The 17,651-nt window shown below is 43.8% G+C and overlaps 1 protein-coding gene across 3 annotated transcripts in view; it reads left to right on the forward strand.

The window, feature by feature from the left end:
• LDLRAD3 (low density lipoprotein receptor class A domain containing 3) overlaps positions 1 to 17,651 on the forward strand; it is a 286,928-nt gene that overhangs the window by 133,537 nt on the left and 135,740 nt on the right. For 2 of the 3 annotated variants that reach the window (XM_019036946.4, XM_055355538.2), the window contains one exon: positions 5,268 to 5,393. In XM_019036946.4, the coding sequence (XP_018892491.1) occupies positions 5,268 to 5,393 (126 nt within the window). Of the gene's footprint in view, positions 1 to 1,687; positions 1,952 to 5,267; positions 5,394 to 17,651 lie in introns of those variants that run through there. The other variant, XM_019036947.4, reaches the window with a different exon arrangement.

The raw sequence follows: 17,651 nt of genomic DNA on the forward strand, positions 1-17,651 counted from the left end.
TTTAGCCTTCTCACTGTCTTTTTTTTTTGAGATGAGTCTCTCTCTGTCACCCAGGCTGGAGTGCAGTGGCACAATCTCGGCTCACTGCAACCTCCACCTCCCGGGTTCAAGCAGTTCTCTGCCTCAGCCTCCTGAGTGGCTGGGACTACAGGTGCCCGCCACCACGCCCGGCTAATTTGTTTGTATATGTAGTAGAGACGAGGTTTCACCATCTTGGCCAGGCTGGTCTTGAACTCCTGACCTTGTGATCCACCCACCTCGGCCTCCCAAAGTGCTGGGATTACAGGCATCAGCCAACGCGCCTGGCCTAGCCTTCCCACTTTCTTTATTTGCAACTTCTTTCTCTGACAGAAATCTTACAATATATTTACATATTTGTTCACCCCTAGTGCACCCAGAAGACAGTTTCAGAATTGATGACCCATACCCTTGGGAGAAACAAATATGACTAGTGTACAGTATTGTAGATTTTTTTTTTCTTTAGCTTCATGGAATCTAGTCAACATACTGTTTTCCTGAGTTACTTAGGCTGGTTCTTTTCTTCCCCATCCCCTTCAGTGTGGTGGTGTTATTTACTAGTAATACAGTTATGTTTACTTGTTATTGTTTATATTTCATTTTGAGTTTTCCCCACATGTGATTGATTTTAAGTGTTTATTTTTGGGGTATATAAAATACTACCCTAGTTCTGAGATATACACTGCTCTGAGTATATTTACACAAGTATATGTTAAGTCAGATAGATACACTCAGAGAAATGTGTAACCTTCTCATCCTGTTATCTTGTCTGATATCAGTTCCCCATGTTTTTTCACTCCTTTCCCACTCACGCCCTGTAGATAACCAATCTCTTTAGTTTCTGGTTTATCCTCCTGTATTTCTTTTGCACAGATAAGCCAATACATGTATGTTTTCTTATACCCCTTCTCTTCTTATATGGAGGGCAGCAAAGTACTGTTACGGGATCTTTGGGGTATCACTTTGCCAACTGGAAATTTCTGTGGCCAGTGACACCTTTGCCCAAGTTTTGCTCTGGCCTGCTGGGCTTCTCTGCCTGCTTGACCTGGCAGGCTGCGTTCGGCTCCCACTACCAGCCTAGATCCCATACCTGCCAAGGGCAAGCCAGTTGCAGAACAGTGAGGGTTGTGTGAGCGAGCGTGGAGTTCAGCCACTGCACAGCCAGGTATGCCAGCTGTGGTGGGGCAGGCAGCTCCAGGCACCAGCATGGGTGCCAGCTCCCTGCAAGGCTGCAGGTGGACCAGGCATACCATAAGCAGTTTCCATGGCTGACACTGGGGAATGCAGTGTGGTGCCCAGAAGCTTGGAGACTCCAGCAACCACAGAGCCCTAAAGAGGGTATCACAACCCTGGCTTGGGGTTGCTCCTAGGTCTGGGCTCCCCAAAGGGCCACAGCCCTTCTCTTCCTTCTTCTCTCCTCTTGTCTCCTGCAACATTGTGGGCAAACAGCATGTTTCAGCCCTGTTTGTGTTATAGCTCTTTTAGCCTTGCCATTCAGTGAGTCCCTAGTTCTTGTCCTGCATCCAGGAAGAATGAGGTACGCAGACAACTGGAGGGTGAGCAAGACAAAGGGGAACTTTATTGAGTAATAGAACAGCTCAGAGGAGACTCACAGTGGGCAGCTCCTCTCCATAGCCAGGGTATCTTGATGAGTGTTCAGCTCTCAGCAGAGAGGGTAGCTCCTCTGTGCAGCTTGTCCTGTTGTCTCCTCAAGTCTGGCTGAGTCCGGAGTTTTTATGGGCCTCAGAGGGGAGGAAGTGCATGCTGATTAATCCATGGGCAGGCCTGGAAAAGTTCCCACGCCAGTCTGTGGGACCCACAGCCTGGCCCTCAGGCCTCAGGCCTTCCCTGGCTTGAAGATTGGGCTTCACCTGGGACCTACCCCTTCCGCCTAGGAGCATGTCTGCCTCCTGCTGCCTTTCATGGTGCCCAGGTTTGTACCAAGGGGCACCTGCAGGGCAGTGCCAAGCTGTCTTCAGCACCCCCTTGGTCTCCCTCCCATGTTTGTCTTCACCCAAAGTCCGGAGGCGGCTGAAGTGGCAGGGGACTTGTGTGTCAGTGCTGCCCTGAGCGTGCGCACATCCGGCTGGGTTGCAACAGTTCCCAGGTTCAGCCTCAACTTTGCTCCATGATCTGAGTGGGTGCTGACAGCAGGGAGAGGCCAGGGAGCTGGAGCAGACACCTCTGAGCCTGTGGGAGTAAGGGAGGCCCAGGGAGTGCAGAGATGTCTGCATCTGCAGCTGCAATTTGGGTGGCTGCAGCCATGCCCAGAAGGGTGGGACTCCTGCCTGCTCCATGCTTCTGCTGACACTGTAGGGTGTGGCACTGCCCTGGGCCCAGCTCTGCCTCAGTGCCCCTCTCTGCCTGCCTCTCCATGACCGACCACACTGCTTCCCTACCAGCAGATGATTCAGCTTGGCCCCGTCACAGTGGGTCCCAGGGTGGCGGGCAAGGTGCAGGTGGTACAGCAGCCCCAGTCAACCCCACACAAATGAACCTGACGCTTCCAGGGCCAGTCCCATAAGTCCCAGCTGTGCCATCAGCTGGGTGCTCGCAGGCCCCTGGGATACAGCGGAGAGCGAGGTTAAGACTGTGGCAGAGGCTTCAGGTCTGGGAGCGGATCCTACCAGGCCGTGTGAGGGTGGGGATTTTGGCTCCCTCAGGGATGCAGGGCACAGGGGACCTACTGCCGCCACTGCTGCTCCTGCAGCCGCTCCTGCTGCCACAGCTCACGCTTCCTCACTGCAGCTGGTGTGATGGCAGTGGCCACTCTGAACAGCCCACTGCTGCCATCAGTACTATAGATACTCTTTTCTACTTTACTTTTTTGACTTATCAGTATGTCCTAGAAATCACTTCATACCAGTTTATAGAGACCTTTCATAATAAGCTTTCTAAACTTTGGTCATCAGAAAAAAATTTCTGTCAGCCCAAGGATCAGTTTTTAAATTCTATGAACTTAGTGATGATGATGATGATGAGGATGAGGATGAGGATGATGATAAATAGCATAAGCATTACCATTAATTGAGCATCTACTGTATTCCATGCTCTATACTGTTTTGTATAGATTATCTCACTTAATCTTTACTAGAGCCTAAGGAAGTAGATATTACCTCCAATTTACTGATAAGTGCTGTGGATACAACTGGTTGGGGCTGATGTCGTGGGTGGTGAAAGAATACCAAGACAGTCATAGGTAAAGAAAGGCAGATTTGTTAGCGAAAGTACAAAAATATGTTGCATGGGTGCAAGAGGCAGCACAGCAGCGAAGGGGCTATCTGCAAAGCCGCAGGGGCTGGAGGAAAGTTTTATAGGGTCGTGCTAGACTAGGGGCCTGCTTGTGGAACGAGGTATTTAATGAAAGGATGTTGGGCCAGTGGGTTTGTGATTAGCCATTTCTTGGAACAATTGTTCTCCCCGACTTGGGCCCTCTTGTTGTTGCTTACTTATCAGGATGCCGCAGTAAGGAAACTGAAGTCCAGCAAAATTTAGAAACTTGCCCAAAGTCATAAAAAATAGAGTTGGAATTTGAACCCAGGACTGTCCGGAGTTTATGCTTTGAGAAGAGTACACCAGTACCATGACAGAAGTTCCAAGGTGAAACAAAGCCACATGGGTTTTTGAAACCTGGAACATTTCAGGCCTTAAAGCCCTGATGATTGTGAGTTGGCTGTTGCCAAAGTCAGCATGTTACAGATAGCAAGAACATGGAGGTAATTTATTGCCTGTTTGTTTCAAAGAAATGGCCCTTCCTTCTTGGAGGACCATGGGTCCTGCCTCTAAGACAGGAGACAAGAGGGATGCTATAGGGCCTGCTACCTGGGATGTAGCAATAGATCTCATCTTACATCTCCTAATCGCAAGCCAGAGCACCAGAACCATTAACGGGAGAGTACGTTACCCCACAGGGCTGTTTGGTTTAGCAGGACACTCAATCAAGCCCAAGTTACAGCAGTTTCTGCTAAAACTGTTTGTACAGCATGAGTGGAAGAAGAATTTATTTGGAGCAGGAGTCCGGCTTCTGTTGTGAAAAGTGACAGCCTCTGGCAGAGAGAGAGGCAATGCTGTTGAGTTGGTTGAGATCAGGGCTTCTGGAATCTGCATGCCGGGCCTCACCCGGTGCTTGATTTTCCAGCTGTGTGACCTTGGGCAAGTCACTTCATCTCTCAAAGCGCATTTATGAAGTGGTGATAAGAACCATACTCATTTGTTTGGGGCTCCCAAGACCACCCCAGATTCAGCGATTTGCCAGGAGGATTCACAGGACTCAGTATATGATCATACTCATGGCTGTGATTAATTACAGCAAAGGGATACAAAGCAAAATCAACACAGATAAAAGACGAATGGAATAAAGTCCAGAGGAAACCAGGTTCAGGCTTCCAAGAGTCCTCTCCCAGTTGAGTCCAAAGGATGCACTAATTCCCCTAGCAATGAGTTGTAATGTAACAACATATGTGGAAGGTTATCCAGCAGGGACACTCACTAGAGACTCAGTATCCAGAATTTTTATCAGGGGCTGATCACATAGGCACCCTCTGTTCAGCATGTACCAAAATTATAGCCTCCCAGAAGTAAGGAAAGCAGGGGTGTTCAGTGTAAGTTGTACTGTTTGCATAAACAGTTCAGGCACAGTGAGCCACTCTTGTTAGTTAGGGTGGTGCAAAGTCTCCCAAAATCCAAGTTCCCAGACTCCAGCCAAGGAAGAGCCAACCTTGCAAGGAGGTCTTTGTAAGCGTAGCAGTTGCAGTTCTGTTTTGTTACCTCTTTTCTGCCCATCATCCCATTGGGTGATTGCTGGGTGGATTAAATGAGATGATCCATACAAAGCTCTCAGCACACTTCCTAGTACGGTGAATACTTACTAAATGTTGATTACAGTTCCTTTGACATTCAGGGAATGAATTTTGATTGGTGCTTCAGCACCTTCATCTACTCGTCATCCATTTACTTACCTGTTCTTCGCTCATGGCTTTGTTCAGCACATTTTGATTGGCACCTGCTGTGGTGCCGGGGCTATGTTATCCTCTTGGGTACTTTTGAAGCATTCCTCTCTAAACAGTGCGACGTGTGGGTGTCCAATCTGGCTGGGTGTTTGAGGTGGGTGGTGGTAATGAGAAGAAAGCTTCAAGGACTTTAAGATAAATCTTAAGTGGACTCATTTTCACATTCAGTGTTAGTGGGATGAGTATGCAGTCATCTGAGAACGTCTCCTGATGTCTTGCTGTTTCTTTTTCTTCCTGCAGCCAAGGCTAAGTCGAAATGTGGCCCGACCTTCTTCCCCTGTGCCAGCGGCATCCATTGCATCATTGGTCGCTTCCGGTGCAATGGGTTTGAGGACTGTCCCGATGGCAGCGATGAAGAGAACTGCAGTAAGTGCTGCGCACTTGAACACTGTGATCCCTTGTTCTTTCCCGCCAGCCAAACTTGTCCATATTGGTCACCCTCATCATGTGCTTCTTATACCTAGAGGCTCAGGCATTCTCTTCTGTTACCCAGATTCTGTTCTTTCCTACTTCTTGTGTAAATCTGTAAATGTTCAGCCACCATTTATCAGGGGCTCTACCAAGTGCACTGAGCCTGAGGCTTGCTGTATTTTCGGTTCCGACAATAGCCTTGCAAATGCAGATGTATTATCCTTAGTTAACAGATAAGAAATTTCAAGTTAGAGAAGTACATTAACTCATCCAGGGTCACATAGCTCATAAGAAGCAGAGCCATTTCTAGGTTCATTCAAACCCTCATCTGACTGATACAACACTTAATGTTTATGTGTTTGCTTACTTTTTTCTTACTTTGAATTCTTTTATTAAAAAAGTTGGCCAGGTGTGGTGGCTTGCACCTGTAATCTCAGCACTTTAGGAGGCTGAGAAGGGAGGATTGCTTGAGTCCAGGAGTTCAAGACCAGCCTAGGCAACAAGGTAAAACCCCATCTCTACAAAAAGTACAAAAGTTAAGTAGGCATGGTGGCACATGCCTCTAGTCCCAGCTACTCAGGAGGATGAGGTGGGAGGATGCTTGAGCCTGGGAGGTCAAGGCTGCAGTGAGCTGAGATGGCACCACTGCACTCCAGCCTGGGCAACAGAGCGAGACCCTGTCTCAAACAAAAAGTGTTTATATGTTAGTTGTATGCATACTATAAAAATTTATTCTTGAGAAAACAGTTCAAGTAGCATAGATGAAGTTAATGTCCTCCTTGACTGTGACCACCCTGATTTGTTTTACCTGCTGTATAATATTCCCCTGGTATCAGTGTGCATGCACACACACACTCATGTTCACTCCCTCTTTCCTTGCAGCTTAGCAGTCTTGCTGTTGGGTTTAACTACTCCTTGCCTTGGATACATGCAGATCCTTCCTTTTAGCATCCTGCTGTCCACAATGACTTTGCGTACAGCAGCCTCAGTGACCTTCAAGCCTCTCTTCTTTGCCTTTAATACTGGCCCAGCTCGCCCATCAGGTTGCTTCATACCTGCCACTGGTCACTCTGGTCACTGTTTCTTCTTCTTTCCCCATTCCTCAAAATGTTTAGACTACTTGAGCCTTCATAATTATCATCGGCTCTGAACAAACTTACGCGTTTATTTTCTGTGCATATATATATAAAAGACTTTATGTTTTAGAGGGGTTTGAGGTTCACAGCAAAACTGAGAGGAAGGTACAGAGATTTTCCAAATCCTCTGCCCCGACACATACACAGCTTCTCCCATTATCAATATCCCTGGCCAGTGTGATACAGTCTTTACAATCAAACCTGTGTTAACACATCAAGTCCATAATTTACATTAGGGTTCACTCTGGTGTTGAACATTCTATGGATCTTGATAAGTATATCATGACACATAGCCACCATTATAGTATCATACGGAATAGTTTCACTGCCCTAAACATTTTCTGTGCTTGTCCTATTCATCCCTTTTTGTAGCCCCACCACATATTTTAATAAATATTTTTCTTCTCATTATTGTAAAGAACTTGGAAAATATAAACAAGTATAAAGAAGAAAGCAAAACTGCCCATATCCCGTAAGTTAGAATGAGACACTATTCATATTTATCCCATTGTTGGAGATATTAGATTGCTGGAGAATTAGATGAAATAATAACTGAAAAGTACTCAGTATAATGGCTGGCACAGAGTAATTGATTTTTTAAAATAGTGGTTTAAAACAAAACTGTAAGAGAAGACCATAGTTACTAGGGTTTTGCCTTTGATTTTGGACTTACAATATACTTCTTTTGTATTTTAGTTAATCCTTTAGTAAGTGAGTATCAGCTTGATCTCTGCTTCCTGCTGTCCATGGGGATCTTATAATCTAAGGGAGAAATTACACACACACACACACACACACACACACACACACACACCCCAGAATAATCCAATGGCAATAAAATGCAAGTATGACACATTATAGTATAAGCATTCTAAATGATTATGTCATCCTATATATTCCCTGCCATAATTAAAGACCTTATATGATTTAAATGTTTGGACATTGGTCTTTAATTTTCTCTTTTTTTTGAGACAAGGTCTTGCTCTGTCACCCAGGCTGGAGTGCAGTGGTGCCATCACAGCTCACTCCAGCCTCAACCTCCTGGGCTCAGCTAATCCTTCTACCTCAGCCTTGTGAGTAGCTAGGATCACAGGGGCGTGCCACCACACCCTCCTAATTTAAAAGCAATTTTTTTTTGTAGAGATGGCATTTTACCCGTTGCCCAAGCTGGTCTCGAACTCCTGGGCTCAAACAATCCTCCCGCCTTGGGTTCCCAAAGTGCTGGGATTATAGGTATGAGCCACCATGCCTGGTCTGGTCTTTAATTTTCTAAATGAGTAAATTATACCCATTCCAAACTATGCCAATGAGGATTAAGCCAGCATCTTCCTCTGACATAGCAACCATTTAAAAATAGTGGTTCTGAAGCCGGGCGAGGTAGGGCACCCGTCTTAGCCCTAACTACTCGAGAGTGTGAGGTGGGAGGATTGCTTAAGCCCAGGAGTTCAAGGTCAGCCTGGGTAACATAGCAAGACCCCATCCCTATAAAAATAAATAAGTAAATACAATTTTTTTTTAATTAGAAAAAATAGTGATTCTAGCTCACTATGTTGGAAAGTGGTAAATAAAAGTATGAGTCAAACTATTTATCCCCTCGTTCCTATGTGAATTATACTTCAGAGTAATCAAATAGCTGACTTTAAAAGGTTATTTTTTATTGAAGAATACCAGCTAATAGAAGAATAAAGAAATTAGAGTATCTTCATTTTGTAACTCCTAATGAAAAATGGGTCTAGGTAATGATCATCAATGACTGCTTAAAACCATTAGGTAAAAAATTGATGGGGCCTTCATAATGGAGAGATCAGGCTGAAAACTCCTGAATCTACCAGTCAGTCTTCTCACAGCTTTGAATCAGTGTGGATTCACTTCAAGTAGAATGTATTAATAGAAACCTTGCCACTCTCTAGGTCGCTTTAGAGTATAGTTGTCTTATATAATACATCTGTGTACATTAGCCACCCCACGAGACCGTGTTTTAATTTTTGCTTTAAATATTCAAACATATTTTGAAGAGTTCCAAAGGTATTGTATTTACCCACATATTCACCATTTGATCACTCTTGCTTCATTCCTGATATTGCCAAGTCTTCTTCTAGTATCATTTTCCTCCTCTGTGAAGAAATTCCTTTAGCAATTCTTCTGAAGTTGGCAACAAATTATCTTAGCTTGCCTTCATCTGAGAATGTCTTTATTTCACCTTCATTCCTAAAGGATATTTTTACTGCATATAGAATTCTGAGCTGACAGTTCTTTTCTGTAAGCACTTTAAGTATGCCACTTCTATCTGGCTTTTACGATTTCCGAAGAGAAATTTACAGTCGTTGAAGTTGTTTCCCCATAGATTATATATCATTTTTCTTTAGCTGCTTTGAAGTGATTTTTTTTTTTTTTTTTTTTTTGTCTTTAGTTTTCATCAGTTAGATCATAGCATGTCTGGGTATAATTTCTTTGAGTTTATCCTGTTAGGGTTCTCTAAGCTATTTGAATCTGTAGGTTTTTGTCTTTTGCTATACATGTTCAGCTATTATTTCTTCAGATATTTTAAAAATACTATACGTTTTCTCCTTTCTTTATGGGAGTCTAATGACAACAATGTTAGATCTGTTTTTATAGTCCCACAAGTCCTTGATTCTCTGTGAGTTTTTATTTTTTTATTTTTTGGGGAGTAGGTCAGGGTTTCACTCCATCACCCAGGCTAGAGTGCAGTGGTGCGATCATGGCTCACTGCAGCCTCAACTTCCTGAGCTCCATTGATCCTCCCTCCTCAGCCTCCTGAGTAGCTGGGACCACAGGCATGCACCACCATGCCTGGCTAATTTTTTTTTTATTGTATTTTTTGTAGAGGTGGGTTTTGATATGTTGCCCAGGTTGGTCTCAAACTCCTGAGCTCAAGTGATCCGCCTGCCTCAGCCTCCCAAAGTGCTGGGATTATAAGCGTGAGCCACCACACCAGAACTCTGTTCATTTTTAATTACTCCTTTTTCTTTTTATTGTTCATATTGGACAATTTCTATTAATCTGTCATCAAGCTCACTTACTCTTTCATCTGTCATCTCCAGTCTGCTTTCAAGCCTATATAGTGTTTTGTTTTGTTTAGTTGTTTAAATTTCAGTTACTGTATCTTTCTGTTCTAAAATTTCTTTTTGGTTTTCTTTATATCTTTCTTTGCTGAGACTTTCTGTTTTTCCATTTGTTTTGAGAGTGTGTGTGATTGCTTACTCGAGCATTTATGTAATAGCTGCTATAAAATCTTCATCATATAACTTCAACATCTGTGTCATCTTGGCATTTCTCTGTTGATTGTCTTAACCCAAATGAATTGAGATTTTCTTGGTTCTTAATATGACAAGAAATTTTGGATTATATTCTGGATATTTTGATTATTATGTGTGACACTCTGGGTCTTATTTGAAGCCTAGCGGGAGTGCTTATATATGTGTTTTCGTAGGTAAATGACCTGCGCAGGTCAGGCCACAGGTTTCTACCAGCCCTCTGTGGGCTATGGTTACAATCGTTTTCACGCTGTTTTTGCAATGCTATTTGGATGTATCCTGCCTATGCCCCTACCAGTAGTTTATGAGTTCAGTCTTTGATGTGCTGATTAGGACCAGGTCCATGTGCATGCAGCTTGAGGGGATCATCCTAGGAGTTTGTAAACAGTTTTATGGGTTAGCTTTTCTGAGCTCCTTTCTCTTCTTAGTGTCTCTGGTTCTTTCCAGTTTCCTGGGGCTCCAGAAGGGAGAAAATACGGTAAACTCGCCACCATTTTGGTGATAGTTTAAATTTTGGTCTTATTCTCCATTTGGCCTGCTCCAAATTACCCTTCACAGCTACTGCATGCATTCTCTTCAGGTTTTTTAAGTGATATTCAGTGGGAAAGCCAGAGTGAGGTGTGATGACTGTATCTGACCTGGAGCAGGAACTTCTATAAGCCAGTTTCAGCAGCACAAAAAGACAGTCGTCTGATGCGGTGCAAAGGAATACACATTACCATTATGAGATTGTTCTGCCAAAATCATCCCACCTGAATCCGATTGAGCCTCTAAATCTAACCATTAGTTTACTGGAAATTCAGGGACAGGGGAATATGTTAATGACCCCACAGGGAGGCAAACTTTTAGATACAGAATGTGGGAAATTCTTTAAGACCCAGTTTCATTCATAAATAAACTCTAAGAAAAAAAAACAGAGGAAAAGGGAACTTACGGATTAAAAGAGAGTAAATGACAAATTAACTAAATGTGATGTGTGGACCATATTTGAATGCTGATCATACAAATCAACTATTAAAAAAATTGAGATAGAGAAATTTAAATCATGGTTTGATACTTGATATTAAGGCATTATTATTTATTTTTGATATGTAAGAATGATATTGTGTCTATTTTTTAAAGTCCTTATCTTTTAGAAATATATACTGAAGTATATAAAGAGATTATGTGCTATCTGGGATGCACTTCAAGCCAGTTCCATCAGGGATTGAAACAAAATGTTCAGTGAGTTGATAATTGTTAAACCCATGGAGTTCAATAAACCAGTCTGTATTTTTGTATACGTTTGAAATTTTCCATAATGAAATGGTGAGAAGAAATAAATAAAAGTTAAAGAAGTGGTTCTGTTTGGTGATGTCTTGACTTTAACAAAAATAACTAGAGAGTTATATTTTTAAAGAACTTTGGTTTGCAGACATGTGTTTTCCAGGTTTAGCATTCATTTTGCACTCAGGAGTGAGGATAAGCAAAAACCCAGTATATATAATTTTTTTTTTCCAAATAGGGTCTCGCTCTCATTTTCTAGGCTGGAGTGCAGTAGTACGAACACAGCTCACTGCAGCCTTGACTTCCCAGGCTCAGGTGATTCTTCCACCTCAGCTGCCCAAGAGTAGCTGGGACTTCAGGCGCACACTACCACACCAGGCTAAATTTTTTTTGGTATTTTTAGTAGTGTCGGAGTTTCACCCTGTTACCCAGGCTGGTGTCGAACTCCTAGCCTCAAGAAATCCACCCTGCTTGGCCTCCCAAAGTGCTGGGATTACAGGCATGAGCCTCTGCACCCAGCCAAATTAAAAAAAAAAAGGTAGAGATGGGGTTTTGCCATGCTGCCCAGGCTGGTCTTGAACTCCTGAGCTCAAGCCAACTGCTTGCCTTGGCCTCCCAAAGTACTGGAATTACAGGTGTGAGCCACCCCACCCAGCCCCCCAAAACCAGTATTTTCTTTTAGAGCTTCACAATGCTGAGATTTTGCCCTTTGACTTTTTTTCCTTTCTGCTTTTTGCTATTTGGCCTCTTTCTTCCGCTGTCCTCATACGTTCTTGGCTGGAGGTGAAACCCTGGGTTGGCTGGCAGCACGGCTCTCACCCCAGTCCTCATTCAGTAAGGACGAGGACTCCAGCCAAGAACTGAAATGGCAGGGTGTCTGGGGGACCATGATAGAAAATTGATTCGAGCTGAAGATCTTCTGCTACAGCTTTTATTGTAGTTGTGCCCAGAAAAACCACTGTGTCCTGGACTGTATCTCTCCACTGATGACAAATTCTTGCCTGAATTCTGAGTACCACTGAATCATTTAGCTAGTATGTCTGTGTTTTTGTGCACAGAGCTCCACACTCCTGGCATATTTCTGTAGCTCTATTCATGTCAATCCAGATGAGAGTCCCCATTTCCTCTTCACCTCTCAGCCAATTCATCAGTTGTAGCCTCAGAAAGCTGTGTCTTTTATTGGGTGGACTAGCCGAGCTACAAGTGTCAACAGGAAAATTTTTCCTCCCAGTACTCCAAAGCTGCATCATCAAGGTCTCCTTAAAGACTCTTATATGACTGGTTTCCTTTGGAAATCTTTCTGGTTTGCCAAGGCTGGGCTGGGTCATCCTCCTGTTTGTTCTCAGACCATACAGGACCTTCTTCAAACAAATGTCACCTCATCAGAGAGGCCTTCCATGACCACTCTATGAAAAATGACCCCTCTCTTCCCCAGTCTCACACTCTGTTTCTGTCCCCTGCTTCATCCTTCCCCACACTTACTGTCTTCCCTACTACATTGTGACAGCCATGAGGTGGTATTATAGTGTGGCTCACAGCTATATTTCCAGCACCATGTATATTGTCAGGCTCAGCCTTAGCAAGCGACAAACATATACTGAATAAATGGTACTTCTCATGCTTTCTCGTAATGGCATATTGACTTGCCTGTATAGTATACAAACTTTCAGGGCAAGTGAACTGCTTGGCTGTCAGTTACTGAGCACTTACCTTGTGTATGGCCAGTTTCTACATGCTTTACGTGGATGATCTCATTGTAGGTAGATAGTATTATTACCTCCTTTTTATAGATAAGGGAACAGAGACATAGAAAGGATAAATAACTTGCCCATATTCACACACTTAGTAAGTGGCATAGTTGAGGTATCAACCTAGGCGGTATAAATACAGAGCCTGAACTTTTAACTATTATATGAATGTGTATTCCCAATACATTTTTTTTTTTTGAGATGGAGACTCGCTCTGTCTCCAGGCTGGAGTGCAGTGGCACGATCTTGGCTAACTGCAACCTCAGCCTCCCGGGTTCAAGCAATTCTCCTGCCTCAGACTCCCGAGTAGCTGGGATTACAGGCGTGTACCACAACGCCCAGCTAATTTTTGCCCAATACATATGTTTTAGAGACAGGGTCTTACTCTGTTGCCCAGGCTAAAGTGCAGTGGTGCAATTATAGCTCATTGTACCTTAGTCACCTGGGTTCAATTGATACTCCCATCTCAGCCTCTTAAGTAGCTAGAGATATAGGTGCATGCCACCTTGCCTGGCTAATTTTTAAACTTTTTTTTTTTTTTTTTTTTGTAGAGAAGCGGTCTTGCTATGCTGCTTTGAATGGTCTCGAACTCCTAGCCCCAAGCTATCCTCCCACTTCAGCAACCTGAAGTGCTGGGACTACAGGCTTGAGCCATCATGCCTGGCTAATAATTATTATAATAAACATTTATTGAGCACCTACTATGGGCCACATGCTACTTTCCGTGCTTTGCTCATTTAATTTTTATAAAAGCTTATGACAGAGACATTGTTTTTGTCCTCACTTTATAGATGAGGACATTGAGGCTTAGAGAAGTTGAATAATTTTTCCAACATCACATAGCTAGTGAAGTGGTAGGCTGAAATTTGAGCCCAGGTGGACTTCACACTTTCACTTCTAACCACTACAGCAAAATGTATGCTTGGAATTGTCAGCTGGGGCAGATCATAAGAAGTTGAGAATATAAAAGGTTATATTTTATACTCAGAAGCAGTTGATACTGAGCTGATGCAGGATGAGGAGAGGAAGAAGATCACATGATGGGAGACTGGGGAACTGGGAAATGGTGGCCCTTTCATAGCAGCAGGACCACAGGAAGAGGGAGAGGCTAGGAGCAGAAGGGAGAATGTCAGTTTCAGACATGCAGAGTTTGAGGTGAGAGGGTGTTCAGGCAGAGGAACCCATGAGGCAGTAGGAGAAAGATGTTTATTTCTGGGGGAAGGTTTAGGGAGCTATCCACAGAAAGGTGGTGATTGAAGCAGTGATACTGGACTTGTTCCCCGGAAAAGGCAGGGTTGGGTGTTGGACAGGAGATAACCATGTCCAGGAAGCCTTTACCGACAAGGAAGAAACAGACTACCATTAGCAATGACTGAGTTCTGCCAGTGGCCCCTTGCACTGACTCTAGAGGGGTTTTGAAAATTAAAATCCTCGAGTCATTAGAGCCTGAGGAAAAGGGAAGCAAGACTGAAGTATTTTTGCCTCTTGCCTGCTTGCCCAGAGTGGTGGCCCTTTCCTCTCCTACAGACACAGAAGAAGTTCCATGTGCAGAATGCGGCTGTACATAGGCTACGTTCTGTCTTCGAGGGGGAAAGGCTGCTGAGGCTGGGGGACCTGGTAGCCTTGGGGCTGGGAGAGGCCCAGAGGACCTGTTGAGCAGACTTAGGAAGGAGGAACTGACGGGTGTCCATAGGCAAGCCAAGGTCAAGGCAGCGAGCATTTTCCAAGTCACAAAGGGTGCAGGGCTTGTTGTCGGGATGATTTGCAGGGAGACTGCTTCAGTGGGCTCTGGTTTCCTGGGTCCAGGCGCCCTCTATCCTCTAGAAGAGAAGTCTCAGTGCAGCCTCCTCTCCCTCAGTTGCCTGGTTTCCAGGGAAATTGGGGCTGGGAAGACAAGGACCGTGTGGAGGCTATGAGGTTGGGAAGTGAGTGGTGACCACCTCAGGATGGAGGAGCCGATGGGAATTGTGGGGGCTAATGACAAGGAGTTTCTCATTTATGTGTTTTTGTCAAGACCCTTTGAGGTAGGAGAGGAGCCGACTTCACAGACTTTAAATGAATTAAAGAGTACATTTCCCTAAGTCCTACTGTAGACAGATTGCTTCATTTCCTGTCTTGAAGCAGGTCAGTTGCTTTTGGGAGATGGCAGTGGTCCCTCGGTCTTATCTTTTAGATATGGTTGAAGTAAACCCTGCCAGTTTAATTAACCACTAAGCGGTTCCCTTCACTCCTGCCTCCCTCCCTCCCTCCCTCTGCCAGAAAGAGAAACAAGTTCTTTTTCCTGAGTGTCGTGGCTTGGGAAATAGAGCTTTAGAACCCTGTGTTTTTTTGGGTAATAATAACCAAGGAGCTTTTGAGCCTACGATTCAGTTTTTGAAGTTAACTCTGCAGACAGTTTTTTCCACCCCTAGTGAAATAAATATTGTAAAATACAATGTTCCTCTCCCCAGTTAACTGAGTAACATAATACATTTCTCAGTGACTGGTAAGCCACAACGAGGACAAAGAAAACAAACATTTGGAGCACATTAAATATGGCTAAAAGATAGTGAAACATAACATCCCAGAGGATGAAATGTTTCCTGGTCTGTTTATGATCTGTTCATTGAGCATTTACTATTTCCAGGGTCCTGGACCAGGCCCCATGGGACCACAGAAACCCCTAAGACTTGTCTACCATAGTCCCGAATGCAATCATTCTGAAATCTGGCTGAGCCAAGTAAATAGCTGCAGAGGGTCTGGAAGAAATGTAGTGAAATCTGAGCTGTCTGGGGTCTTTGGAGAGATCTGCCACTCTGGTTAAGTAAGTCTGCTTAATAACTGAATATTTATGCCTTTCAACACCATCAACAGGAATCTCTCTGAGATGTATAGAATCTTGGCTTTGTCAACATGTACCTTTTTTGGTAGTAGCACAGGGTCATTCTTAGGAACATTAATTTTTAGACCAGGCTATAATACAGGGTTGCCTTTGGCTCCTTTTTAGAACCTTCTAGTCTCTTTTTGAACTATTCTAGGCTGTTGTGCTTTTGGAATTCTTTTTAAAATATTTTTATTTTTATTTTTTAAATTTATGCATATATATGGGGTACAGGAGAAATTTTGTTACATACGCATAATGCATGATGTGATCAAGTCAGGGTATTCAGGTGTCCATTACTCAAGTGCAGTACATTTTTGTTAAGTATATTCACCCTACTCTGGTTTCCTTTTATCTCACTGTATGTTTGTATCCTTTAACCCACTTCTCTTCATCTCTTTATCTTCCTCCCTTCCCCCTGCTCACCCTTCCCAGTCTCTGTTATCTATTTTTCCACTCTCTACCGCCATGTGATCAAATTTTTAGCTTTTGGAATTCTTGAGGTTGCTTTTTAGAGCGTTTCTGTCCCCTTCTCTGGCTGTCAGCTTTTATTTCTTGCTGCCAGTTTGTCTGCAAGGCAGTAAGTGGCATCCCCTCTCCCTTTTTATTTGCTTTGTCCTTGGGAGCTGGAATACAGAACTTGTTGGAATTTACGTAAATGGAGAAGCCATAGACCCTGAGAGAGGTGATGGCCTGAGGCCTTTTCCTTGAGGAAGCTCCTGGCACTTTCAAGGCATGAACATTGTGATGTATATTTTGATGGTTGGGAGGCATTTTTCTGTGGCTTGCTGCTAGGTTTGGGCTGTGTTCCTCTACCATCCTCTGCTTCTGTTTTTTCTGCCCTGCAAAGGATGGGGGAGATTACACTGTGTTTTATGAGGAGTCATTGACAAGGTGGAATGCTAGGTGTGGTTGTATACAAGGATATAGCTATGTCTCCTGAGCAACTGTGCCCCTGAGTGTGAAAGATACTAAATATTAAGAGGTGTTTGTGGACCAGGGAGAGCTTTATGATGGGAGAGTAAAAGGGAAGGGAAGTGAGTGCTCATGGAAACGTTTCTGCTAGACTAGATGTTCAAAAATGTTTAGCGAAGTTTCTCAAACCTACTGAAAAGGAAAAGTAAAGTAAAATGAACACCTGCATTCCCAACATCCAGTTTCAAAAATGTATCATTGTGTTGCTGTATTTGCTTCAGAATTTTAAAATAATAAAATATTACCAAATATAATTAGAAATTTCAGCCATGCCCCTTTGGGATCTTCTCTTTTCTCCAGAGGCATCCATTGTTCTGGACTTGGGGTTGTTTATTCCCATTAAGGTTTTTTTTTTTTCTTTCTGTATATATTTTTTTAATCCTGCTATGATAAGTAGCATTCTCTTGCATGGGGTAACTTCATATTAATGTAATATAGTACAGTACATAGCCTACTACTGACACAGGATTTTTCTGGGCCACTTTGCCAGTCGGGTACCTCCACAGGCAGTGACCCTCCCTGCCCCGCCCAGGCCTTACTGCACCCCAGGTCTACTGCTGGAGGCACCCTGCCCATTCAGCCCACCTGTGTTATAGGTTGTACCCACGTTCAGTGGTTCCTGAGCTCTTGTCCCATGTCCAAGAAGAATGAGATATGCTGACAATTTGAAGGGTGTGTGGGGGTAGATAAGAATTTTATTGAGTGATAGAACAGCTCTCAGTGGAGAGGGGATGCAGGGGTGGTTTTCTCTCCCAGTGTGTCTGGGTCCAGGGCTTTTTATGGACTCAGAATGGGGAGTCCATGCTGATTGGTTTGTGACTGTGCAAAAAAGGTTAAAGTGAAGACACCGCTCAAAGTTCGGCGTGACAGTGTAGAAAACCAATTAGGAAAGGGTAGGTATATGTAAAATAGGTGATGGTGGGGATCCATCAGAGGAGAGTGCACCAAATAAG

The sequence above is a fragment of the Gorilla gorilla genome, chromosome 9 (assembly GCF_029281585.2).
Source record: "Gorilla gorilla gorilla isolate KB3781 chromosome 9, NHGRI_mGorGor1-v2.1_pri, whole genome shotgun sequence".
In the NCBI taxonomy this organism is placed as follows: Eukaryota; Metazoa; Chordata; class Mammalia; order Primates; family Hominidae; genus Gorilla; species Gorilla gorilla.